Source organism: Aphelocoma coerulescens, chromosome 7, assembly GCF_041296385.1.
Source record: "Aphelocoma coerulescens isolate FSJ_1873_10779 chromosome 7, UR_Acoe_1.0, whole genome shotgun sequence".
Classification (NCBI taxonomy): Eukaryota; Metazoa; Chordata; class Aves; order Passeriformes; family Corvidae; genus Aphelocoma; species Aphelocoma coerulescens.
In genome coordinates this window covers 16,826,895-16,854,368 of record NC_091021.1, presented here as the reverse complement: position 1 = coordinate 16,854,368, position 27,474 = coordinate 16,826,895, and the positions used below count along the sequence as shown (strand labels likewise).

The 27,474-nt window shown below is 40.9% G+C and overlaps 1 protein-coding gene across 3 annotated transcripts; it reads right to left on the bottom strand.

The window, feature by feature from the left end:
• Positions 1-1,905: 1,905 nt before the first annotated feature.
• Positions 1,906-25,352, bottom strand: NFE2L2 (NFE2 like bZIP transcription factor 2). Of its 3 annotated transcripts, none has more exons than XM_069020578.1 (5): positions 25,280-25,352; positions 6,919-7,188; positions 6,664-6,759; positions 6,137-6,316; positions 1,906-4,169 (listed from the first exon to the last, which is right to left on the bottom strand). In XM_069020578.1, exons 1-5 carry the CDS (start codon positions 25,307-25,309, stop codon positions 2,961-2,963), a joined length of 1,785 nt encoding a protein of 594 aa, XP_068876679.1. In that variant the 5' UTR covers positions 25,310-25,352; the 3' UTR covers positions 1,906-2,960. The 3 variants fall into 3 exon arrangements, with proteins under 3 accessions (XP_068876679.1, XP_068876681.1, XP_068876680.1); XM_069020580.1 differs by lacking the exon at positions 25,280-25,352 and adding an exon at positions 24,899-25,098; XM_069020579.1 differs by lacking the exon at positions 25,280-25,352 and adding an exon at positions 24,633-24,866.
• Between the last annotated feature and the right edge of the window lie 2,122 nt (positions 25,353-27,474).

Genomic DNA, 27,474 nt, shown 5'->3' with positions numbered 1-27,474 from the left:
TGTGTAAGAGTTACTGTGTATCAGTGTTGAAAGACTATCCAGGGCCCTGGCTCCGTGTGCTTTCTCCTTGATGCCTATGCTCTAAAATTGCCATCCTCAAATATGGATTAGTCCTCTTGTTTTAAATGGCAGCAGTGTCTTGCATTCCCCTAATGCTCAGCCAGGCTTGGCAATTGTTGGGGTTTTCCTTCCTGAGCAGTGCTGGTGGCAAAGCTGTGAGGCACATTTTCACAGCGCCAGAAGGGAAGATAACCCCTGCTGCTGCAGTAGTTTTGATGTAGGACAGCCAGGCACTAGCTAAATTCTCTAGAGCAAATAAAGTCCATTAAATCGAGTCTCCAGGTTTTCAACCATTATTGCTGACCATTTACTCCAAGCAGAGGAGTGTTTCTGCATTCAGTGTGTCAAGGACGGGGCAGGGGGATGGCCTGGCACACAGCTAACACAGAAGGTCAGGATCACTAAGGTAAGCAGCCTCAAGGTGCAAGCTGGATCACCTAGACCTGCATTTTCCAGTGTCTTCTGCAAAAGCACAGATGTTAGTACTTGATGCAACAGGTTCCTAGCACTCATGAGATGCTGGAAAGCTGAGCCGAATTTTTTCATTACTCCACTGTATTTGCAGTGTCAGACACAGATAATCTGCAGGGCAGAACCTCACTTGAAAGTCTGCAGCAAGTAACTGTATGAGAAGCCTCGTGAAATCTTTTTCTCTTCAGGTAGGTAGGGCTGGAACATCTGCTAGTCCCAGGTTTAAGTACCAAAGACTTCCTTCTGGTCCTGGCACTTGGCAGTACCCCTGCCTTTTAAAAAGGATGTAGTCAATAGGATCATGGCTCCTGGTGTTACACTGCCCTGGAACAAACCTACCTTTGTGGTGAAGCTGTTCCTGCCCTGCTTTTCCTGCCCTGCTTTTCCTCCCCCTGCTCTGCCAAGGCAGAGGCGCAGGGAGAACGTGTTTGCACCAGGTAAATGAGTTCACGGAAGATGGAGACAAGGTGACAAAAGTTGTGGGGTAATAAAACCAAAAGCTCATTGTGAAGTTAACACTCACTGATGCTACTGTGGCCAGCCAAGCAGTAAAAGATATTCTGCCATTCAGTGCATCTGGGGAAAACCAAAGCTGGTACCTACATCATTGAAGGCTCCAAACTAATTAGTGCTGTTCAGGTGAGAAGGCTTGCAGTCACTGGAGTGTTGTATGAAAGCAGCAAGCAGCACAGAACTGCTGGAAATTGGAATCCTTTCACAGCAGCCTGTGACACAACAATACTTTGTGCATTTAGGAAGCAGGGGGTTTTTTTTGAGGACACTCAAAAGGTCCATAAAAAGTGTTATGATGTAGAATTGAGATGATATGAAATTGTTCTTTTAGCTTTCATAGCCAGCTGAGAGGCTTTCTGATTGACATGCAACTCCAGCACAGTTAAGAAGTTTGGGAATAAAAATATCAAGACTGAATTCAGGAACAACCTGTATCATTTTACTTAACCTAACTTTGTGAATAATGAGCTAATGGAAGGCTGGATTCCTAATCTGATATCCCTCTTTAAACCTCTTCTACTGTATTATTAAACCATCCCTGTGGGTCCTATTCTACCCTTTCTCGACATCTCCATTTCCTTATTTTGGAAATATGTACCAATAAAGTTGCAGAGCAACTTTTTTTAATATATTTAAATGACATAATGCATAACATTGCAAGAGGTAATTTCCTAAAATAATATAGGTCCTCAGTGGCAAAAAAAAAAAAAATCACTTCAGATCAAGCATGCCTTTTAGAATTTTCCCAGGGATGAAGATACAATTTTTAATGTTCAGATCAACATGCCTTACAAATTATGTATTTTCTCTATTGAAAAAATCCAAAATGAGTTCCTTTGAGTAGTAAACAAAACAATGCTATTTATTTGCCCATTCTTTATTCTTTTATAAATCATAATTTAAACTCCACAAAGCTTTTCAATTCACTGAGCAGAGATTCCAAACAGTGCAGGTGGCTGGCTACTAGACTGCAGTTTTCCATAAGCACCAAAGTAACAGCAGGGACAAGTGATGCTCGTTGATTGAAGTCAGAGGCACAGTAGTGTATTTCTAAGAGAATTGCTCAAAAGCATACTGCAAGTTTAGCTGGAAAAAGGCATAATGCTGACAATGCTTTATCAGATTTTAAAAGCCTTTGGAGAAAAGATCTCATGAATTCACATAGTGTTCAAGGAAAACAAAAATGTAAGCTTAGCATAGACTTGAAACTTTGTGTTACATGGTCTTTCCAAAGGTTATTAAAATGAAGCTGAATGAAGCATTAGTAATGCTGACACTGCTGTGTGATTGGTTATTATGCTACATGAAGACTTAGCCTTGGAAAACTAGCGAGGATTTCTCTTCTTTAGGGAAATAAATGTGTATGAAGAAGAGTTAAAAAGTTTAATGAGCTGATAAAGCAAAATCAAACACTGAGTGTCAACTTTTACACTAAATTAATATATTAAATATAAAGCAAGTATAAATGTATAAGAAAAATGGGAAACACTATTGCATATTTATAAAAAATATCAGAAGTCATCCTGGTTGTCTTGCAAGAAATTATATTTAGAAGGCTAAAATCATTTATATATATACCAAATAAATCTATGAATATAACAATAGATAGGAACAGTATATAAATATGGCATATTTAAATATTTACATATATATGGAAACTAATCAAAGTGGTGCTATAAGAAGGAAATGTCTGTTATAAAAGTCAGATTCAAAATTTTGTATATGCCCATCTGCATTACATGATTAATTATCAACTTGCATCTTCCATAAACTAATTAACAACTTTAAAATTATCATTGCATAGACTTACTTGACAAATATTACTTAATTCTGCATTCCACCTCACAGTAAAAACTATCATAATAATGATACAAAAATAGTAAAACTCAGAGAGCAGTAGCCAGCTGTACTGCCCTTCAAAGTTTAGTCCCTGACTTCCTGCTCTTAGGAACAAGAAAGACATTGCCATCTCTAGTTTGCTGCAGTGAATATTCACTAGGAGAGTAAGGCTTTCCATCTTCATCACGTAGCATGCTGAAGACCTCGAGGTACAAGGTGGTAAATTGCTTTTTCATTTGATGAAGGCTCCTGTCATGCTCTCCTTTTTCCTTAAGCAATTTCTCTTTCTCATCTTTTAGGTTACTCAAATCATGCTCTAGTTCTACTATATTTTCCAGTTTTCTTTTACGGCAATTCTGAGCAGCCACTTTGTTCTTGCCTCTCCTGCGTATATCTCGAATAAGTGTAAGCTGGGCTTCATTGAACTGCTCCTTAGACATCATTTCACTGAAGTCCGCAACAGGGAGATTGATGATTTTTTCAACAGGAAAGGGGATCTGCAGAGCTCGTGCTCTTTGCTCATCTCTTGTGAGATGAGCTTCAAGGCGGCTTGGAGGTTTATCTTTTGTGAATGGAGCTTTGGGTTGGCTGGGAGCCAGAGGGGGTTCTTTCTTTGGTGTGACTGTGCATGGCAAACTTGGTGTTTGAGTGTTTGGCCCTAAGGAAGAAAACACCTGATCCTGGAGGTGCAAAGAGTACACACTAGCACTGCTTGGCAGCATACTTCCAGGGGCACTATCCAGGTCTTCCATTTCAGAATCACTACAACCCAAAGTCTTATCTGCATAGGCAGATGATTCCACAGAGTGCTCCGGCGATGCTACGCTGGAACTTGCATTCAGTGAAATACCAGAGTCAGAGTCGTTACATTCTGCTCTGGTCCCTGAGTGGCTGCCATTAAAAGCTTTACACAGTGCAAAGTCAGAAAGATCAATAGGTTCACTGAGAATCTCTGCCAAGGATTGACTGACAGTGTTCCTTGCTGCTGCATCACCGTTCGCCTTTGTATCAATAAAGGTGGTGTAGAAATCCTCACAGAAATCAGGGTTTGAAGGGGACGTGTCATTTAAAGAGTTCACACTCAGCTGGCTGCTGTCTTCTGGTGGCAGAATGCCCGAAAAGGGGCCCTCCATACCATCCAGGAAATCTGGACTGCAGTTAAGTTCTTTTTTCAGTACAGGTAATGAGCTGCAGTAACTGTAGCTGTTGTGCATCTCTGCGGGCTTGGTTTCAGGGCTTGTGACTGTGCTCACCTCAGCCAGGTTATCATTTTCGATGTTCAGGCACTAGATGGGAAATGCAAGGGAGAAGTTGAACAACACACCTCCAATTGATAAAACCTTTTTCTACAACCCACAAGTATTAAATAGCAATCAACATAGACATAAAGGAGTTTTATAATACTGCTATAGTCTAGATGACTACAGCACCCCTGTACTGTGGAGAGGCAATCAAGGAAGATGACAGATACCAAAGGAAGGGCACAACATAACTAGATCTGGACAAAGCTGCTTAGACTAAGAGAGCAGAGCCTCTCAAGCTCAGAGCAAGATGCTGAAGACACCCATTCCAACGTGTTATGGAAACTGCATGGAGCCCTCCTGTTCTGGTAACTGCTTGTGGGGATCCTGGAGCTGCCAGGTCTGAACTTCTCACAAGCACCACTGCTAGGAATGGCATGGGTACAGAAATGTGGAATTCCTCAATGAGACTTCATGAGCATTTATACCAAACAATTACTTCTAGCACTATTGATTTCATGTCACAGTTCCTCAAAAGCAAGATTCTTCTAGGATTTACTGAATGAAGTAGCTGTTCAGCAGAGAGAAATGTAATTCTTGGTAAATAAGAACAGTACTGACATGGAGCCTGGCAAACACACCTTCGTTCAGCTGGCCAACACCACCCTAACAGCTGGCATCAGACTGCTCCACTGATGGGCTTTCACTGGCTACAAGAACAATTTTCCAATGGGGTGGCACTTGCTTAACTGAAGTTGAAATAAGCAGGCCTGCTGTCCCCCAGGAATCAGGTAATTACCAAAATGACTCTGTTTCGCTGAAGAAGGGTCCACACACTGATTACTTAACTAGAGGTTGTTCAAGGTTTAAGCTAAGATTTTGAACGTGAGAGGTCTATTTTTCCATTTCTCTACATGATTTGTAAAAGGCAGTGCCCTCCATTTAATTATCTTTTTTTTTTTCCAGAAAATCATTCACTTACTATTCAGAATTACTGCAATAAATTATTTTGGTTTGGTTTTTTAATGTATTTTCACCATCACTGCTGCCTCTTCACAGCCACTTGCCCTTGTTACTATGTGAGTCCTTTAAGCCTAACACAGTAATCAGGTTAGAAAACTAGAAAAATATAAAAAATATAAAAAGATGAAGGGAAAAGGTAGAATGGCAGGAAAAACTCAGTTCCTGCAAGTTTTTCACTTTATTTTTTTGAAATATGATTCAGATTTATGGGCACTTCACCAAGCAATCATCTCTTGTATTAATAGCATAAAGTAGAGCAGCATCATGCTGGAAAGCATGATAACATTCTACAGTATTATATTTGAAAATAAATTTATTCAATTTTATAGTAAAATATAAGGAAAATAGAAATACAAGGATAGGCTAAAAATCCCTACATATCCTCTGTATTAGCAAAGTGATTTTTTGTTCTTTTGAAATATCCAGTTCATGTGCATTACACAAGTTTTTCTTACTGAATATATATAAACAGCATTTATATAAATATACCTCTTTTGTGTACCTAAATATATATTCTATTATCAGCTTTAAAAAAACCTTTTCCTTAGATAAAAGTTGAAATCAAAAGTAATCATATTCACACAGACACTTCCACAAAGCCCCCCACTATTTAAAATAACACTTGTGAAAACAATTCCTGTTGTAGATCCATGACTCAGAAGTGTCTGTTTTTGAGCAGCTGAATTTTAACCATGGTCACGCTGTAACAAGTTGCACACAGGGGCAAACAGTGACTTGCTAAACAAGAGGAAGTTTTGACTGAGAAGTTTCATTAAGGCTTATCCATAAACAACTCATTTCCTTCTTTCTGCATGTTTTTCAAGATACTATTTTTGAAAAAATTAAAGCTCATATTGTTATAAGCACCCTACAGGTGTAGAACCTGTCATTATCACCATCTGTTCAGATGCTATTGTACTGCCTTCTCCAAAATACTACAGTCCTCCAAAAATATCATGCTTTGTTTTTCAGGTGCTTATCATACTAACCTGTAACTCTGGAAGGGACAATAATTCTTCCCAAACTTGCTCTATGTTCTGCATATTCTCTGCATCAGTGGTTGGAACTAGATCAGGGGATTCAGGTGGCTGAGCTTGATCAGAAGAAATGAAGGCTGGGTTGCTATTGACCTGAGCAGGAACCAGTGACTGAAATGTAGCTGAAGAAGCCTGAAAAGTTTAAGCAAAAAATTAAAAAGCCAAACAAAACAATGATAACTAAAAAACTCACTCAAAAAACTAGATGTGCATTTTCCAAAGCAAAAATCTAGTTTTTGAGTTCTACCATTTCTGCAGAACAAACAGGTGTTTCTTGAGAAAAGCTTCTTTTTTTGTAAATAATGGAATAATATAAAAATAGGCTCAAGCCTACTCACTGCTTTATGCCAGCTGGAGCCAGCTTGAGGAAAATACTCAGATCACAAATTAAGTCTTATGCTGAAAACAAATCTTAGAGAAGATGTGAGACTGACCCTGTGGAAGACCACCCATGAAACCACAGTACTGTGCATTTTTACCTCATGCTCATCTATAAATGGGAATGCTTCTGCCAAGAGCTGCATGCAGTCATCAAAGGACAAGGCCTCTGCTTCTGGTTTTGAAGGCTCTGTGGCCTAAATAGGAAAGTTATGAAAAAAGGTTACTGTGTCTTTGAATAACTGAGGATCTTCCATTACAGCAACACATGCAAATTCATTTTAGGCAGCCACTAAGTATCATGCCTTCCTGTGAATGGAAAAAGGGTTAAACACACTCAGAACACTGAAGTTTACCTGTGAGAAAACAACGGATGGCTCAGTATCTTCTGCCTGAAGGCACTGAGCTGGCTGCACAGGAACAAATTCACCTGTCTCTTCGTCTAACTCCAGCTGAGCCAGCAAGGCTTTCTCCTGCTCTTTTTGGAGCTCTTCTTGTCTTTCCTTTTCAAGTTTCTTCTGTTTCTCGAGTTCATACTCCTTCTGTCGCTCACTAAAATCAAAAACTTCACGTCTTGCCCCAAGGTCTATGTCTTGCCTCCAAAGGATGTCGATCAAGTTCATGTCCTGCAACAGAAGTGCTTTTTTAAAGGAAGTTCCTCCCCAGCAGACCTGGTTTAGAACAACAGCAAAGCTTTAATCTCTGTGTCAAATAGGTAGACTTACATAACTGAAACTTATTCTCTTAATCCTACAAAATTACCAAAATAAAATATGGCTCTATATGACCTTTCTGAAGTGTGTGACCTGGTGCTTTGGTTTCTGTGGCCCACATACAGGCTCATAGAAACCGAGAATTTATTACAATTGGTAAGGTAATAAAGGAACTAGCCAGAGGATAAATATATTCTTCTTTTTCAACTTAAGAGAAAATACGAAGATACAGAATGAATTTGTCACAAAGAAAGTAATTTTTATGAGAAAAGAGAGAAATTGGAAAGTTTGACCGTGCAAATTGTTTTCCACATGTTCTCGTAAAACTGCAAAAGCTGACTAAGAAACATGATGGAGGCTTCCTGAAGTAGCAATAATAGCCATCCTGCAAAATGCATTTTGGAATATTAATGATCCTACAGATCAGCAGAACAGAGCTTCAGAGATGGCAGAGAATCTGGTTTCAAAGACACCAAGTGACATAAGATCACTAGCACTCAAGACAATTATTAAGACTATTACTAGAAAACTGTAATTTAAAGCTTAGTCAGTGTTGATGTTCTAAATGTGGTTGCTTTGGAGCAGCTGAGTATAAACAGTGATCGCAAGGTCTCAAATACTGTTAACCAGCTGGCCCCTGGCTCATCAGAGTCCACTGTTATCAGACAGCTAACAATTACCTAGATTTCTTGGAAATCAGTTGCCCTTGCACCTGTAGTGTTTCAGGAGACAAATGAAATTCTGCTGTTTAGGAAAAAGCAATCGTTTGATACTATTTGCTTCGTCTACAAATACTTTTTAATTTATTGCATCAGGGTTTTTTACTGGGGGAGGAGGGCAAGGGGGTTAGTAGATTATTTTATTTTTGTTTTTTACTGTTCAAATAGTCAATATTTTTAGGGCTGAAGTCTAGAGTATTTTCTTCCATGAAGAAAACCTAACACCCAAAATTTATCAATTTGTATGCCTGCTGATACAGAATTTTATTACTTGGTAGCCACATTTCTCAACCAACCAACCAACCAGCCAACCATTCAGCTGGTGCCTTGAAGTTTTTGATTTTACATCATGTTTCACTATGCTTAAAATTACCCTTTGGGCAGCATGTGAAAATAATGTTCAGTGCTGGTCATCCTCATCAGATTAACACCCTACAAGTAATACACCAAACACTGCATTTCATTTAAACAGAACCTTCCTGATTCACTCAGCAGTTCTACACCCAAGATACAATTTTTTTGCCATCATATCAAATTAAAACATTCCCTTCTCTCTAAAGGTTATTTTCAAATAGAAAAGCAAAGTAACCTGCATGCCAACTCATGCTGCCGTTCAAAATTATCATGTCTATACAACAGCTATGGCAAAAAGCTTTAGGCCAAGTCCACATTTGAACAAACCAATTCAGTGTCCTCATTTCACGTGGCATGAACAACTTCTACTAATAAATAAAAAAAATGTATTTTTACTAAAATTGAGTAGCTACATAAAATATCTTTGTGTAACACAATGCAGGCACTTCCAAATCTAAAACATATTTAATATACCTTGCTGGGAGACACCAAACTCAGGCTTAATGGCCAGCAATGAAGAAGCTGAAATTATTACAGTGGCTGCCCAAGACAATGTTTGGTTTTTCCAGATTGGCAGGGTAAAACAAACTAATTAAGTTCTGCAGTAATTGGAGATACTACAATATGGTATAGCTTCATTAAGGGCCAGTAGTTTACCAGCTGCTCAGTGTCTCCTTCTGCAGCAGATCCAAAAGTGCTTCCTAGTCTCTGAGCATTTGCAATATGTTCTGGATAAAACTGCAGGATCTGGATTTTAGGGCTCACTTCTGAATTATTCATTTACAAAGCACCATTAAAAATGTGACTCAAAAGATTTTTTTTTTTTGTGCCTGTGTGTATATAATGTAGAAAGCTGTGAATTAGCAGAGCTGTTTTCCTTTATGAGCTGCAACAGACTGCTGCACAAGAATATCAGAACTGGTGCTCAGTTTCAGGTTAAACCATGAAAAACAAAAGTGAACAAAAAAAAGAGCTATTGAAGGCAAAACACATTTTCCTTAAGAAGAAAATCCACACAGCCTTAGTACAAAAACATAAGACCCAGCTATTACATGTCAGCCATTCTACTGGCCATATTCATGATGGAAGTAGCTTTGGGTGCTGCCTCCTTTGTGGGATGAGATGTCTCCAAAGACACCAGCTGACCAAAGAAAACGCTGTGGCTGTACACCACTGCCTCTGTGTGTGTGCAGCAATCAGTTCAGCAACCAGGATTCTTTTTTGAATGAATATGCTTGCCCGCTTATGAGGATTGTCAGGATCTTGAGCTGTTGTTTGATAAATGTGACAGCACTGATTGTCTTGTGTCACCATTTCTCAAGGGACCATATTTAGGTCAGTGTTTTATCTCTGGCAAAGAGCTGAGCTTTGCCAAACAGTGTCATGCTCTACCCTGGAGGGCAATGCTTGTAGGAGCATCTTTTTAATTTTATTTAGTTGTTGTGTTAGTGATGCTTAAAACCAAAAGGATGAGTTGTTTTATTTTTGTTACCACTGTGTAACTAAAAAAGAGCCCTCCTATTTTCAGTTTGAAAAGTTGTACATAACTACAGCAATATTAGTCTTAACTTTGAATAACAATTCAACTAATTACTCTTAGCATAAATGGGCTACATGGAGGAAGTGTTCTTCTGGTCAATATGCTGATATGTAGTATCTAACAGCACACTGATTTAAATATTAACCTGCCACTTAAAACTTATCTATGATTTCAGCCAATGCTTTTAGTAATGCCGCCCTTTTCAAGAAAAAAAATATTCTGTCATTAGTCCAAAGCCTCAGGTCAAAGTTAATGGAGTCAACATCGACCAGTGATTCACTAAGGAATGAATCACAACCACAAGCACGAGGTAATGGCCAAGAACTCTTAAAAAAAACCTTGCCATCTAAAGCAAACATTTTGCAATTTTGTTCCTTTAGCCTTCCCACAGTCTTCCTCTTTAAGTTATTTCCCTGTCTTGTTGAACACCAGCACAGACATACACAGAGGTACCCACATAGGCAAGCATTCTACTTTCGGTTCATCACTGAAGCAATTTTCCCCTTCTACTGTGAAAGTATCCCAAAAGTAGCTGTGTACTTGACACCTGGAGTCTTTAAACTAAAGCTGTGAAAAGCTTTCCTGTGCAAGAGTGACCTGCTGGTTTTTAGATGCCTCTACATAATGTGCTGGTCTCAGAAAGACTCATTTGGAGGGACAAGTGAGCACAGACTGGCATCTAAACTGGAACGTGTGCACTGAGAGTCCTGTGAAAGATTCATCTGACCCAGAGTTGGCTGCTGCCCTGCAGAGCCAGGCTGACCACTTCCCTGAACATCAGACACATTTACTGCAAAGGCACAGCCTCATGTGACAGCCTCCACAAGTGCCCGCTTGTTCTTTCCTCCGTTGTGCAACTCCTTGGATTGCATCAGAGGAAATGATGGGTTTGGCAGAGCCAAGAGGCCGCGCAGGAAGAGCCAGGCCTGTGCCCAGGAGGGATTGCAGCTGCGGTGCTTCCCCCGCGCCTGGAGCTCAGCTCTTTCCCGCTGAACACCAACGCCTAGGCCAAGGGCAAATACGTTATGGGATCCAACTTGTGTACCACTGTTGTCCAGCATTTTTAACTTCAGAGAAAATGGTACAGGTTTAAGATTTTTCCCAAGCAGACACACAGTGATTTGATTTTGATGGTAACATTTTCTTTGCAATTTTGAAGACAGAGAAACAACTTCTCTCAACAGACGACATGCTTTGCTTTCCCATGATCCATGTAAGCAGGAGGTGCCTTGTACTGATGGTTTGATTTTTCTGTTCATTTAGTGATATGTTCTTCCAACCACACTCATAGCTTAGTTTGGACATACAAAGGCACTTTTAATAAGATAAACATAAATGTTAAACAATTCACATTAAGCCACCATCTGGCCCCCAATGGAAATTTTCATGTTTTAGATTTACATATCAGCATTTGCCATCTGGGCAGAGTCTGTTATACATTTTATGAGAAAATCTCATTGTAAAGTTTGACAATTAACTCTTATTGCTCCTAAGCAAACATTTGCAGAAGGGTAAACAAAGGAAAGAGACCCTGTTTCCATGTTACTTTCACAGACTGACTTCCGTGCTTTAAACAAAATGCTGATCTTTTGTTTCATCCCTGTCTGGTTTATCTGACTGGTTTTGGTGTTGTTTGGAATATAAGCCATTTACAGGTAGCATTGCTAGAATGGAAACATCCAGCACCCCAAGTGTCAGCAGAGAAACAACATGGTATCTCAGCACCTTCAACCCATTGTAAGCTATCCCCTAGATACAGAGCACATTGTGGGGTTTGTGCATTTACTTCTTAAAGTCATGCCTTTTGCACCATAAACTGAGATAACATGAGCAGAATCTCTCACCAGACAAGGATTTGTTTTCCTTTCCTATGATCTGTTAGCACCTAACCCCAAGAAGACAGATGATTTCACATGCCAGCATGAGGCAATAGAAGAGCACAGAATCAGTGGCCATTGCATCCAGCAGGGAGCTCAGACCAGCACCGCACAAGGAGCAGGAAAGCATTCCTACAGCTTACTCACAGAGAGAGACAGGGCAAAGTATCCCTCAATTCTTACCTGTTTTCCAGAAAGTGAAGGGAATGAACAAAAAGGCACCTTACATTTTTGCTTTAATCAAAAAAACATGTCGGAAGTGAGGCAGGCTCAAGGACCTAAGATACTTCAAGGCAAGAATGAAAAGGAGGCCATCAAGTGATAAGGCAAGTACGAGAGGAGCTGGAAGCATCTGACCACTTAAGAAAAGCACAGTGGAAGCAACAGCTGAACGTCTTCCCCTCATCCTCTGGAATCGATTTTTTTCAAGTAGTTTTTAAGAATTATTTATAAATAATTTTTGGGATGATTTCTGGCTTCTCTGTAACTACTGTTTCATTCTCTAAATCTTTTTCAAGGTAAGTTACTTAATTACAGCTTACAATTACAGAACAAAATTCTGGACACATAAGCCTTATGCTTAAGAGAAGGCACAGAAAGCAGATGAAGTTAGCCCAACACCCAAACTTTTTAAAAACAATTGAGAAGAATGGGGGAAAGGGAATGACAGAAGTTATTTACACTGGCGGGCAGAGGGGTACAACAGCAATTTCAGACATCTGAATTCAGGGTTTGGAAGTGTGACAGAACAGACAGCTGTCAAACAAAGCCACATGACAGCAGCCTGTGATTTGTGAATACACAAGGTCAAATCCCTGACTGCCCTGCAGAGCTGTCAACTGTACCATATTTTTCACCACGACCTTCTAAGAAATCTGGGAGAAAACAAGGTGCTTGGATGGATGTAAGGGGGTGTCTTTTTTCTGTCTTTCATACCTGTGCCACCTAATACTGGTGGGACTGCACTGACACTAAACCAGTATGTTTTGACACTACACCAGTCTGCTTCTCTATGCCCATTTACTCTTCCTGGTCCTAAAGTCTTTGGATGCCTGAGCCACAAAACACTCTTAAAGCCCTGGCAGGCTAACTTAATTAGGAAAGGACTCAAAAAGGGTTGAAAAGCCCTAGCTTTAAAGAAGTGATATTGCAAGAGAATTTTCACTCCCTGTCTGTAAAAATAAACTTGTTAAATGCTGTTCATGCTGACCATCCATCTTGGGACATTCTTCTGCCCCAACAGAGCCATATGAGATAAGATCAGTTCCTGAAATGTTAAGTGTATGTATGCAAATTTCTATTTTCTCCTAACACACATCTCATATTTCAAACTGTACCTCCCACTGTATTCCAGCATGCTCTCTTAATAAATGCCAAATTGCCAGGATCTACTCTTATAAATTAGATTAGTTGAAAAATTTCTTGGCTGGATTGTCCAGCATTCTTAAGAAAGCTTCACAACAAGCCTTGTCTAAGGGCATCACTGACAAAGATGGGGAGAGGTTCTGCCTGGCTGGAAGTACAATTCTGGATACTACTCACCCACTCTCCCAACCCTCACTCCAGAAACAACTTCTCTGAGAGGTGGATTATTTAGGAATGGTATCAACAAAGGCTAAGCCTGTACGATAGGTGGTACAGCTCTCAACATGATGGCTTTCTCATACACATCCCATGGCAAGCAAGATTTGCAAACTGCCAGGGAAAAAATATACCTCATAAAAAATACACCCCATATAGTGAAAAGACAAGTTTCTTTAAGCCTGAAGAGCAAGAATGTAACTGCAATAAAAAACACCTGTTGAAGGCTGTTTATGGTCATTAAAGTACTAACTCGATTTAAATTCCCAGATCTGCAAAATCCTAATGCTAACAGTAAAGCAAGACCAAAGCAGGTAAAGAAAAACACCATCATCAGAAACACAGCAAAGAAGAGGAAAAGGAAGGACACAGAACAGTTTACTTCTTCACTCTGGCAAGTCTTCTCTTTTTCTGCAAAATCAATCAATCCCCACCTCCCTGCCACTCCTTAAAACACTGGACATGTGCAAGCGCCTCACAGCTCTCCCAGCCTGGGGCACAGCAGCAGGAGCAACACTCTCCTCTCTAGCTCATCAATCTCATCATCAATAGCCAGAAATACACATCTGTGTCCTTTTCCTACCACATTTGGTCTGCCCTGAGGTGACCATTTATGGTACAACAGATCAGGGGATTCTTGCTCAGTGCTGCAGATCTTTCTGCAGAAGACTGTTTCATGATCTCAGACACTCCAGAAGCAGCGGTGCTTTTCTAAATTGTTTAATCAATACATATTTTAGATGGTAGGTTTAAAATAGTAGGAGGTTAATACGGAGTGCTGGTTTCCAGGGGCTGAATGAAGTCTAGACTGATCCCACCTCAACATACTTAAAAAAAAAAAAAAAAAAATTCCAAACCCACTGTCTCATTTGCATGGCTTACAGAAAGCAAAATCTTAAGTCTGACATTAGTACTTATTTTCTTTGTCCAGTACCTGGTTTTTCCAAGGTTATCCTCTAGTACTGAGGACCAGATCAAGCATGCATTGTATCTGCTCCAAATTCCCTTATTTATGCCTTAGTCAAAGGGAAAACACAGAGTAAGGTTCAACATGGTGAACTAATGACAATGAATTTTTCTTGAATAAACTGAATTATGCCCATATTTATAAGTATTACCCTGGCTGCTCAGAACAAGCTAAAAATGTCCATGGTTGTCATCTCACTTCTTCAAACTTAGTCCTAAAACTCCTGACATCCCAGAGTGCTTTCTGGAACATCTGTATTTAAAGCAATGAGCAATGTTTTCAGAGCTTTGCTGTTTTAGTTAAATGGGTTCTGTTTTTCCCTTTTCAGTCTTAACTATATCGTGTTAATCCAACTTTCACTATTCCACAGTATATTTGGCAGGTAGTGCTGCAGTCCCTTCCACTTAAATTCTGGATCCCTCTTTCAGCTTAACAGAGTTATTGACTTGCTATTTCTTTATCTTGCATCAGCAGCATTCCAAAGTTAAGTCAATAAGCACAAAAAGTTAATATGTATTCAAGTTAAAATCTATTACACAAGTTGCATAACAAAATTGGGAGGCTGGCAAAAATACAGGATTGTTTTCTAAGACTGGGTTAGTCTATTTGTTTTTGCATGCTTGATACATCAACAAAATTCTGCTGTGCTGCCCCAACAAGTAAAGTGAGTGATTCTGCTGTGGCCGACTTTGTAGCTGTTGTCTAAATCACCATGTACTGCACCACGTAACTCCATTTTGAAAGGCATTCAAACAGCAGCCATCTCAGATAGACCAGCTTTTCCTGAAATGAAATACAGCTTTAATGGCTTTATTTATGTTTGCGTTTCTTTTTTTCTCCCAAGTTAAAACTGCATCATAATAAAACAGGCATTTATTGAATTTTGTCATTTATATGACAACAAAACCCCCCAATATGTAAACAAATAATATAAGAAAAATACTGCTGATCTTTTAACCATAGGAACACAAAAGCCTTTGCGCCCCACTTTATTTTCTGTATTGAACCTACACTACTTGAAAAACAGCTACCTGTTAAATTATTATCTTCAAGCTATTCTGCTGTACCCAGCCAAACATGTACTCTGCAGACATTGCCACAGGATACTCACTAGTTTATACACAAGAGGATTTGTTTATAATAATGGCTCAGTCATCTGGGAAACATGATGCAGTCAAATTGCAGCACATTCTTTTGTCCAATGAAACAAATCAGGAAGCAAAATGAACATAGGAACAGAGAAAAGAACCTAAAAGACCGCAAATAACATTTATTAAGTTGTATAAATCTTGGATTATAACCTATTAGCCACTATTCTGGCTTCATACCTTTTGGAAAAGCAGGTTTCAAACCAACATGAAAACTGTGTGTTTGAGGGTCCATATATTCTCCAGGATTATTCAGAATCTTCCTTGTACTACACATTTTGACCGCATTGGCACCTTAGTGTAAGGACCCCATTTCCAGCTGTCATTTTGCTGATGGCTGGGCAAGTTACAGGGACAGCACCAGCTGGGTCACTACAGCTGCACCACGGCCGGGATGTGGACACTGCGTGCTCTACACATCTTGTCGACTTCCACCTCACGATCTCACAAGCAACTTACTTTGTTATTGTTTGTGGACCAAACTACAATGGCAAGCAACTAGAGTGTCTGGGTGAGTCAGAAAGCAATGAGGTTCACCCAGTGTCCTGCCAGCACATACCCAGCAGCCCCCTTTCAAAAACACAGACATCTACTATGGCTGCATCAAGGCAATTCCATACAAACACCTCATCAGCCACGAGTACTACCTAAGACTAAAAGCTTAAGAATAGGGTTATATTGCAGGGAATAGTGTTTGCTCCAGATGTGCCCACATCTGGCAGAGTACATAGGTACACAGTTCCCACTGCAGTCTGTGGGGCACAGGTGTTAAATACTCTTGTGAGTCAGTCCTGCAATTAACGTGCCCTTTTCACATACATAATCCATATAGATAGTGCTGGGAATTCAGTGTCAGTGCACAGTTCTGACTAAATAAGCAGGGTCAGGGGTTTTTTTGAGTGTTCAATCTCTAATACACTTATTATTTAGTTTCTGCAAGGGGAAAAGAAACCAAACCCAGGAAAGAGACCAAAAATACATTGCTATTCAACTGCTCACCACTGGGCAGTACAGAATTGTAACAGATTTGAGAAAGGTATACCCAGTGGGGCACATTTTAGCTGTCCTGGCAAGATCTTTCCAAAAGAGTAATTCATGGTTAAATGACACTATAAACTTAGTTTGACACTGTGAACAGCCTTCATTAGTGACATACTTCAGTCAATAATAATACCATTCAACTGTGAATTGATGACGAAAAACATCCTCCCTAAATTTACACGACACATCCTAGAAATCATTATTTAGTTTGCATGACAGGAGTTTGTATAGCTTTTCCCCTTTCTCTAGCCACACCAAGATACATGAGTTATCCTTTCATAGAATGAAGCAAAGGTAGATTTTACTCATTTTCTTAAGCACTTGTAATCCACACATTTATCTGCAAAAAAGCAAGCTTCTAGAAGTCATCGGCCCCCACAAAGGCTTCAGGAAGCTCTTTCACATGAAGGTCCTGCAAAGTTAAACAACTAAATCAGAAAGCCCAATAAGGCCCAACAAGTCAGGCATCCATATGTCAATTTATCATTTCTGTCCACAACGACAGTTTTTGCTTAAAATAGGAAAACCCACTGAGGAAGTGAACAATAACTGGGTAGAAAACTAAAGCTTTGTCTGTGTGGTGCATTCCAGCTCTCACTTTTCAATTTATAAATTCTGAAAGCAGAAGGATCTAAATCATCTTCCAAGGCATAAACCAGAGTAGGTAAATGGTTTTATACCTCTTGCCAAAGTAATGCTCAGTATCTTCAAAAGAGCAACAAAACTGCAGAACTCAACCATCAGTAACTGTGTCATTCCATCCAAATCAAGAGCCTCCACCACCCACCACTTTTCTTGGGACTTCTTCCATGTCTGTCCCCTTGGAGTATACAGTAGACTCATAGCCTATTTTATCAAAAACTCTCATCCCAAGCTTCATTTTGAACTTAAAATAATTCTATGGGTCTGACCTTAGTGACAGTTTTTCAGACTAATTTGAAGCACTCCATTAACAGTTTTATTATTTAAGTGGCTTCCATTCTTCCCTTTGCCAACAAAAAGAAACTTTCAGAGATGAAAGATGTCTAGAGACGTACACGCTAGCTGTCAGCTGAGCAAGGATTCCTGAGAGTGGTCAGTGCAGACTAGACTCCTGAAGTGGTAGATGACAAAGGATTACAAATCAAGCCAGAAAACATTCCATGGCACTACAACATTTCACTTGAGTCACAACAATTCATACTAGTTGAAGAATTAACCTGATAACATTCTAGTTCAAATACTAAAACCAAAATAGAAAGCACAGTATCAGAAGTCACTGCGCTGTAATTCTCTGTTACAACCTACACAGCTATAAGGCACATAAATATGATGTGCATTTCCAGAACCAAAGAATTAAATTTAAATAATGTGGAAGACCACCTGTCAGAAATCACGTTTTAGATTCAAATGCAAGTTCTAGTTTTTGTATTATTTTACAAATTTGATTTATTTTACAAATATCAGGGAGACAATCTTCCAGAAATTCCTCAGCTGACGCAGATCTGCTCAAGACCCATCTACAGTAGAAACAAAGACAAGCGTGAATACAAGTCCGTGTTATAAAACAGAAAACGTGTCCTTGCATCTCATGTCAAGTAATTCACAGCAGATTGCATCAGAGTCTACAGCACACTTGTACCAAGGACACTTCATGACTGCATGATGCAGTCATGACTTCATGTCTGACTGGTGCAGACATACCAGTGACTCCTGGGATAGCGGTGAAGTCAAGCATTAGTGTCACGAACTGGGGTGGAATAGTCCCACTGACAGATCTTGGACAACCTCTGCTGCTACAGTCTCCATGCTCTCCCTTCCAGCCATGAAGCATCTGAAAATATTACCCATCTGAGCTGAGCTGCACCAGCCTTTAGAGCCACCCACTCATCCCTGCTATCCTCTCTTGTCCATTGTTCTGCTACCCAGCTGATTGTGGAACACGTCATCTCGTCACATAACTGCACACAACACAACTGGAAATACCCTGATTTAGAACAAAATTCAGTCTTCTTACCCAACAGCACATAACTCAAGCAAACAGTTCCTGAAGGCAGAAAGAAGAAATGATGGCGTGCCCACGCCCAGGCGGCCAGCTGCAGAGCAAACATTACAACGGGCCACCCTTACATGGGAGCAGGCAGCATTCCGAGCAGCAGACCTGCATCAACCACGTGCTGCCTGGGAATTCTGAACGGGGATCTCCCACTGGGAAACCCAAGCAGCACAGGAGTTGTTCCACTCTAATTACAGCAAGAAGTAGGAAGATACTAATTTTACCACAAGGTTTCAAACAAACAAAAATCCCCAGGATCTTTTTATCATCTCTTTACAGCTAAACGGTGGTGATGACCTAAGCAGGAAGCAAATCAAAGTCAGAGCAACTTTTCACGTAACTCAGCTGTTGAAAAGCCACTGCTTTAACATTTTGTAGATATTAATTTTCAAACACAGCAAATAGACACACCCTTAATCATAAAACAAACGTCCTCTTACAGGCACACTATCAACCAAGCTCCTTCTGAGTTAATTTCTCAATTATGCAAACTTTGTTTCGCAAGCTGTCTCCAGGACTGGAATTTTTGTTATACTTACAAGAGACAGCACGTAAAATCAATACAGCAAACACCAGTAAAACTTTGAAACTGCAAGACAGAAGTAGTGGCATGGACAGAAAGATTGATATCTTTACATTTCATAGCAATACAGAAGATACTTCCTTAAAAGGTTTTAAAGAGATGGTTTCAAACTGATCTTACATAACTTGTTGCTGCAACTTCAACCTTAAAGGAACTTTCTTTTCCTTTCTCTTCTCTTTTTTAACTATATTGCTAATAATAATACTGCAGGAGTTAGGTATACAAGGTTGTGTGGTTTCAACTCCCTCAGTACTGCAACAGCATTGACAACAAAGACATTACCTATAGTAATGGTTTAGTTTACATTTAGAGATAGAAAACATTAATAGTCATTTACAACACCTTCCAAATAACTTTGCTAAACAAACACTGTTTTATATTCCTTCCTCCCAGTATAAAAACTGCAGCTAATCAGGCCAAAATCAGAAATCTGAACTGACATAATAAACTTCAACTGTATCTGTAGTACATAAATAGCAGACACGTAAATTTTATTTCTAAGCTATACCCATTCTACTAGAGCTTTGCCAATTAGGACTTGTGCTAGGGTTTAATAATATACTACTGAGCAGCAGTTATACTCTGCTGGTAAGACAATGGTAACTTAAATTTGAGTTATTAACACTCTTATGATCTCCTAATAGCTTTCCAAGATCTCCAGAACAACATATCAAAACATCTAATTATTTTAAAGTGAATTTTAAAGTGAATATTAACATATAAATTAAGAGGCAAATACAAAGCCAATGTATTGATATGTTACATTGAAAAATCAATGTGTTACTTAAAGAAAACAGAGAAAATATTTCACCATTATTTCAAAATGGCATAGGACAGAAAACAGAAGATCCTTCATAAGATAAAGACAAATGCTCCTCTCCAAAGCAGTCAAATAATTAAACACTTTTATCCTTACTAAATGTTGTTACAGATTGCTTGGTTACCCAAAAAAATATTTAATTTAAATGTATGGTGCCAAATTAATACTTAATTTAAATGTATGGTTCTGAGACTTTGCTTCCATTTGAAATGGACACTGTTGGCATATGCATGTCAAAGTAAAACTAAACTAATATTAAAACAAGATAATCTGCTGGGGAATGTATATTTTATTTCCTTATTTTTAAGAATGGTAAAGAAAAATTAAGAAATATGTATCTATAAATCACAAACAGTAAAATAGTTGTCCCTGTGCTTGCTTCACTACTGTGCTGCACAGAGCAGTAATACCGCTCTTTTACTTTAGAAAAACTTAAGTGCTACAAGATAATTAAATTCTTACTCCTGCCAACTAACGTGTGACTGTCACTAGCTTTGCTTTTCCTGCACAGAAAGCAGTTACAGGGTAGGAAAGCTAAAAGTACACATTGCCTATCCTTAATTGAAAGGCATTTGCCAGTATCTGTTTCAGATAACCCTTCCATGGTTTTCAGCAGTTTTATCCACTACAGATAGCACTGCCGCCTTCAGTTCTTACCATTGGTTTAATTGTTTACCTTAATGAAACAAATATGCCATAAAAGAATTGCAGTTGAGCAACCCTGAGCGGCATTGTGGTTCACAGTGTATCAGTCATCCTTGGATAACACAAATTCAAAGTCATGACTTCCAGCTCCTCCTCCACAACCTTACATTGGTCCATATGCAAAGACTTGCAGAGGTAGTGTGTTTTCAAAACCAATTAAACCTGTTTATTGCTGAAAAAGGACTAAGCCGACCAACGTGTCGTATTCTTTCCCCTTCACCTAAAGCAGCATTCTGTGGCAAAGTCCAACTTTGGTATAATATACTGGGTCAGAAAACTGAACAGACTTCAAACACTTTCAAGTTTTCTAGGAATGTGCTATATTAAAACAGTAAGTTACTGAGGGCTGGAATGAGATAGAGGCCAAAGCAAACTTTAACCAGGTGATTAACCTGGAGACTTCGCAGGACTTCTTGCTGGCTGCAACTCAATCAGCAGGGGATTAATATTTAATTCATGCCAATGGGTTACTGTCAGAACTTGTACTGCACTGGCCTCAGCCAAGACAATCATTGTAAATACATCACACTTGCACAAATTGGCCTAATTTTAGTGAACGGTTTAGTAGTTTTAAAGCTTATCTTTATAATTGCAAAGAGAAAAAAAAAAAAAAGGAAGAAGCAGGTTTTTTAGGTACAAAAATCCAACTAATTTCTTCTTCACAGTCAATCACACACCCAGTGTTACAGGTATGGGTACAGTTGGCATAATTTACTGGCATCTTCATCTGGACTTTCTATATTTTCACTTTCTCCCTCAAGTTCACCCTTTTCTGAGCCTGCAATTGACTATTTTCATTCTCCTTACAAAGTCTACTGCATTCCAAAAACTTTCAAAGACAAACTCCAACAGCTTTCAGTGTTTTGGGTTTTCTTAGTTCTACTGAAGGAACAAGTACAACAAAATTTTACACCTATGTATGAAGAACTCCAGTAAGGAATAATATGAATTGATTTTACTTAGAACAAATACTTCACTTAGGTCCTTCCACTTCTAGTGTTCCTCCACATCACCTCACAAAGCCCAGCATGTTCCACAAAGGTATCTAACATTTTTTTAACAAAATAAGTATGTTCAAGATGCTATTGCTACATTCATTTTAGTTGGGATCATGAAAGTAGCAGTACCTACCAAACAAGTATTTTTCTGCTTTGCAAATTTAAGAGGTAAAGAAAGCAAAAGAAATCAAAAGGGTATTCATGTCCAACAATAGATACAATAATAATTTTCAACCACTTCCTTGTCTTTCAGGGTTATATATAACCGACTGCATTTTTATTCTGGATGAGTATTATACCATCTCTATTTTTTCAATTAAAAAAGAAAAAAGTAAAAGACAGAAAGCCAAAATTTATTCTTGCCCATGAACATTAGTGGGAAGTGTACACAAACCTTCCTAACCGCCCACACAGTCCTATGAAAATTTCTTAAGTTCTTCAAAGCACACAAGAACATCCAGCTGCCTTCTACTGACAATGAGTGTTCCTTTTTGTTCCAGTTTGGTCTCTTTCAAACATTTCCCAATAAACTTTCAAAGCCAATCTCTTTTCCAACTTTGAGAGCTAAAAATTAATTTCTTCAAGTCAGATAGTCAGGTTTTCTGAGACAACGAACTTGCACTTCCCCTAGTTTCCAATACAACTGTAAGTTCTTGGCACATTTTAAAGACAAGCTACAGAACAGGATACATATGATAGATATTTACTACACTAATAGCAACATCCAATTAGCTGTTCTCCTCAATGGATTGACAAGATCAGCTCCTGCTAGGCTACATTCATTCCAGCCAAACATGCTACACTGCATTATATCTAACACTGGCTTAACTGAAAGATATTCTTTTGTGAGTTTTGAAGGAAAGAAAGCTTTACCAATACAGCTCGATATCAAAGTGAGCACAGAACTACTGGGGGTGTCAAAATAAATGCATTTTTACTTAAGGAAGTGCTTGTGCCACCCTCTCATCTACTTCCTCCAAACTTGTCCTCCATTTTAGTAGCTAACAATATATTCAGAAATATGGGCATTTCTGAATCTTGTCCACATACATACATGAATAGATATATCTACAAATATATTGATCAGATATTCCTATTCAGTAAAGTTATTAAATCTCATTATCAAGAAACAAACAAACAAAAAAAAACCAAAAACCCCAACAACAACCCAAAAAGCAAAGACTTGTTGCCAGCTCTGAGTGGGTTACTTGTTTGACTTTCCCACAGAATCCACCCTCATGTGGAAATGAGAGGCTATTAGAGAATAAAAATAAACCCACTCACTTAACAATTTAATGCAGCAGGACAAGAAAAATAGAAGTATGTGTAATTCCTCATTAAAGCCCTCTAGACTAAAGAGATCACACAAATTGAGCTGGAGACTCTTCAGGACAGCTCTCTAGGTAGAAAAACCCTAACAGATACACTTGCATGCACACTCAATTATTTGTCTACTTGGTTTTGCCAATTGTTGTAATTAGTCTTACTTCCACTCTAGTGTAACCCACAGCCTCATTAATTTGTGTTGGAAAGGGAATTCTTTTTGCCCTCTTGTTGTGAGGGTCAAAATTTAATAACTAAGGAGCTTGTTGAGCTTTTTTACAAGGTTACAAGCAACCATTTCAATAACTTCACATTTACTGAAGGGAACAGCTACTAAGTCCTGCCTTCACAAGTGTGATTTGAAACATCCAGACCGTTTGTTCTATTGCAATCTTTTTTCTTGGATGGTTTGAGGTCCATGTAAGCAACGTTTCAGTTCACCTCTGTATACAGAGGTGCATCCTATTTCCAGGCAGGAAGGTACAACAAAGGAATACTTTTTACAAGAATATTGCAGGCAATAGCTCTGCTAACTCCCTCAGAAGTACGTAGCTGAAAGCAGAGGTTTTACACTCTGGTTAAGGAGTTCGATCAATCCCTGCACACTCACCTTTACTGGAATGACAATTGCTACCAGACACACAGACATTAAGAACACCCTTCCCATCTGCTGCCTTGCAAAATCTGAGGGGCTAAATGAAATTGTGTTCCCCCTTGTTCATTCTGAGTGAACATTTTATGGTACAGGGTATGTGAATTTTCCATTTAATGAATACATTTAGAACTGTATATCAAACATGATGATAAGTTGCTATCTAAAAAAAACAGTGCCTTTTCAGGCTAGGTCTGCAAGAGAAGAAACCAGCAGCTGCTGAGCTCAGATAGGAAAAGTGGAACAGGTGGCTTAGTAGAGAGGGTCTGGCAAAGCAGGCAAACGAGTAACAAAAGCAAGGTTTCTGGAAGAGAAGTCACAGTGGATTGGTGAAGAAGGTACAAAAGCATACACGCAGGAATTGGTCTGTCAAGAGTCCCTCAGGAATGACAGCACCTGGATAATATAGGCAAAACCAAATTCACAGGGTGTTTACATAGCACAGGCCAAGACAGTGATTTTTGCTGCAGTATTTTCCAACAAACTGAGGAGGCAAGGTGGAGGTCATGGCTGTGCTACCCAGGGCTAGAAAAACAGATAGGCCAAGCAGAGCTATGAGCAGCCCAAGACTTGAAAGGAACTGTATCCAATGAACAGAAAAAGGTACATCCAATACTGCTAAAGTGATAGTACCTGTAGGAAGTACCCACTTATATATCCTAAAGAATGGACAATGTTAGATGAAACTCTACTGCATAGTGTATATTGTACCAACACACACTAGAAGAGCATCAGAACACTTGAGTCTTAATTGTGCAGAATAAAAAAAGAATTAAAGTAGATCCAGAACAAGTTTTAAGTATTACTTCTTTAGACGTAGCATTTTGTTGATAAGGATACATTTCATTTAAAAGCCCAAGAAAAGCACAATTATATAAACTCATAATGGAGTTCAAGCATGTCTTCAGTTATTCACGTAGCTCTTGTGCAACTAGTTTGCAACACAACAGTACTGAACTTCCCCAGGCTTCGAGAGAAGAGGCTCCACAGCACACGAGTACAAACCACAAACACCTCTGAGCCTCCAGGTCATTCGCCCTAGCAGAGGCCACCCCGGCTCCGTGTGCTCTGTGCCCGAAGCCCTGGCGGGGCGTTTCCAGCAGGCGGAGGGGCCGGGGCGCCCCCCGGCCGGGGCAGCCCAGCTCGGGCTCCTCGGGCTGCGTGTGCGAGGCTGATCCGGACCCGAAGGCGAACCCAGAGCCGCCCCGGGACAGCGCGTGGTTGTGCAACAGCCCCGTAGCGGGCCCGGGCTGCAGCAGCGGGAAGCGGCGGTAACTCACCCGAGTGCGGAACGGGAGCGCTCGGGCCCGCCGGGGGCAGCGACTCGAGGCTGCACCGGGTTTGGGCAACCCCTCCGGCGCCGGCACCTCCCCAGCCGCTCCCTCGGAGGCCGCTCCGGCCCCTCGCCCTGCCCGGCCCTCCGCGCGCTCCCGAGGCTGCGGGCGGCGGCTGCGGGCGGCCCTCGCTGACCCCGGCCCGGCCCGGCCCGGCCCCCCCCGCGGGGAGCGGGCGGGGGCTGCGCGGCCCCGCCCCTACCGTGACTCAGCACGTTCCGGGGGGCGGGGCGGCGCCACGTGCTCCGCGGGCTCGTGACGGGCGGCCCGCCCCTCGCGCCGCAGCGGCCGGGCCGCGCTGCCCGGGGCCGCGGGCGCCGCTCTCACCTGCGCGGCGGCGGCCGGCTCGATCTCCATGGCGCGGGGCCGGGGCGTACGGCGGGGCCGGCACGGCGGAGCCGGCACGGCGCGGCGCGGCGGCGGCTGGCCCGGCACCGCCCGCCGCTTCTCTCAGCGCTGTTTGGGGACGGGGCCGCGCCGGGACGGCGGCCGCCCCCGCGCTCCGCTCCGCCCCGGCCCGGCCGCGCAGCCACTCAGCGCCCGCGGGACCCGCGGAGGCGGCGGCTTTCCCGGCAGTGGCGACGGCCGTGCCGGGCGCCTCGTCCGCGCTCCCGCGATCCAGCGCCCGAGCCCTGCGGCCCCGCGCCCGCCGGGCAGCCCGTGCTCCGGGTGCCGTCGGTGAGTGGAGGAGCGCCGCTGCTCCGGGCGAGGCCGGTGAGTTCGGCGCTGGAGCAGGGAGCACTGCCGGCAGCCCGGCGGGCAGCGCGGAGGGACGGCAGAGCTCCGGGAGGAACCCCGTGTGCGCCGGCTGCCGCTGCCGGACAGGGGGTCCCGAACGAGCCGTCGATCCAGCCGAAAAAGACTTCGGGAGATTCGGGGTCGGCAGGCACAAAGTGTTTGGAATTGGTATCTCCGGGCGAGGTTCCCCTCGGAGCGGCAGTGGTACTAGTTCCTGATACCATTTTGTCAACTTTTTGCCTTTTTCGGCTATTTAATATGCAACACATATTAACAACACGCCAGAGCCCCCAACACTCCTCAGGAGTAACAAAGCACGGGTCAGAGCACGCCCAAAAGTAAGGCGGAATGCTTTAGAGCAGACAGGCCCCAGGCTGGCATCCTCACGCGTGTCAGAGTTACCAAGTTATTGCAGTGTCTTATCTTAAAGCACCTGTCATTATATGGTAAACTGCATTACTCAGAGAGCAAGCTGAACTCCCCTTGAAAGTCAGTTAATCAATTCAGTGCACTGAATGACCACTTTGAAAAAGGTCTGACTGGTGTCATTGCATGTGTAGCCTGGCTGACATTATATGACAATATATACCTTTCAGATGATCCTTTGGTCACTCCTTGAGCCCATTTCTGAGGCTACTTTCAATGATCTAATTGAATCAAATAGTGTGGAGTTACTAAACCTGGTAAATCTCCCTATTCCTTTATGGGTGCTTAGTTTCTGTGCTTTGGGCTGGGTCTTTCTCAGACCCTACTTTGGGTATGCACAGCTGCTGACCTGTTAGTGCCATTTAAACAGAGCTAGGGTGAAGATCTCATTTTCAGGTTTGCCCTTCAAGGTGCAAGAGTGTGACTTTACAACTTAGAAATCGAAGCAGGCTGTTGGAAGCTAAAAAACTTTTTGAATGCAGCTGCTGCCAGCTCCTTGAAAATTATGTTTTTATTAAGTACCAGCTTTTGACTTTTTCAGTATTATAAAAGAAACAATAAGTAGACCACCTTAGCACAAAAGGAGTAATACACTATGTAAGTTCATGAAAAATGTTGTGAAGCTATAAAAATGTCTTTTCTACATACTTTATTTAAAAGAAAACAAAGTAAAAGAAAGTGTGACTCTTAGGCATTGGCATAGGTTGTATTGTAGTGCAGAAATAGCATACAGAGCCAAGCAGCTTGCTTGGAGCCCAGGGTGAAAAAAAAATGGCAAGGACACTTTCTGGTCAGGCCATATAAAAGAGCATTGACTATATATTTCATTTGTGTTCCTTGCTTAATTTCTTTTCTTCTTTCTTCACACCTTGTGCTCAGATAGACCAGCACTTCATTTCTAATGAGAAGGCAGTCATCCAAAAATCAGCTTAATGAAAATGCTGCATCTCACTGGATTATTCCTGCTGTACACCGCTGAGGAATGAGGTCTATGACATTACTTCTGAAACAAAGTACCCTTAGTACTTTTGTGATGCTGTTATTTTGTGTTACCAGGCAATCTGAAATACCTGGAAACACAGATTGGTTTGTGAGTTGCCCTTTATAGATTTTTATATAGTAAAGTTTTGAAGAAAATGTTTTCAATTAACATTGCATCTTTTTGGTCCTGGAGTTTATTTGGGATATAGTAACATTCCCATTAGTATATGTGGAGGAATATGGCCCCACACGTAGTGCTCTAGTCTCTGCTTGTTAAGTATAAACTTTGACCACAAAAGAAAAATCCAAATGCTTTTTCCATTTGCCCTACTCCTGTTTGTATACACTCATTTACCTTATAAAAAGTACCGATTCTA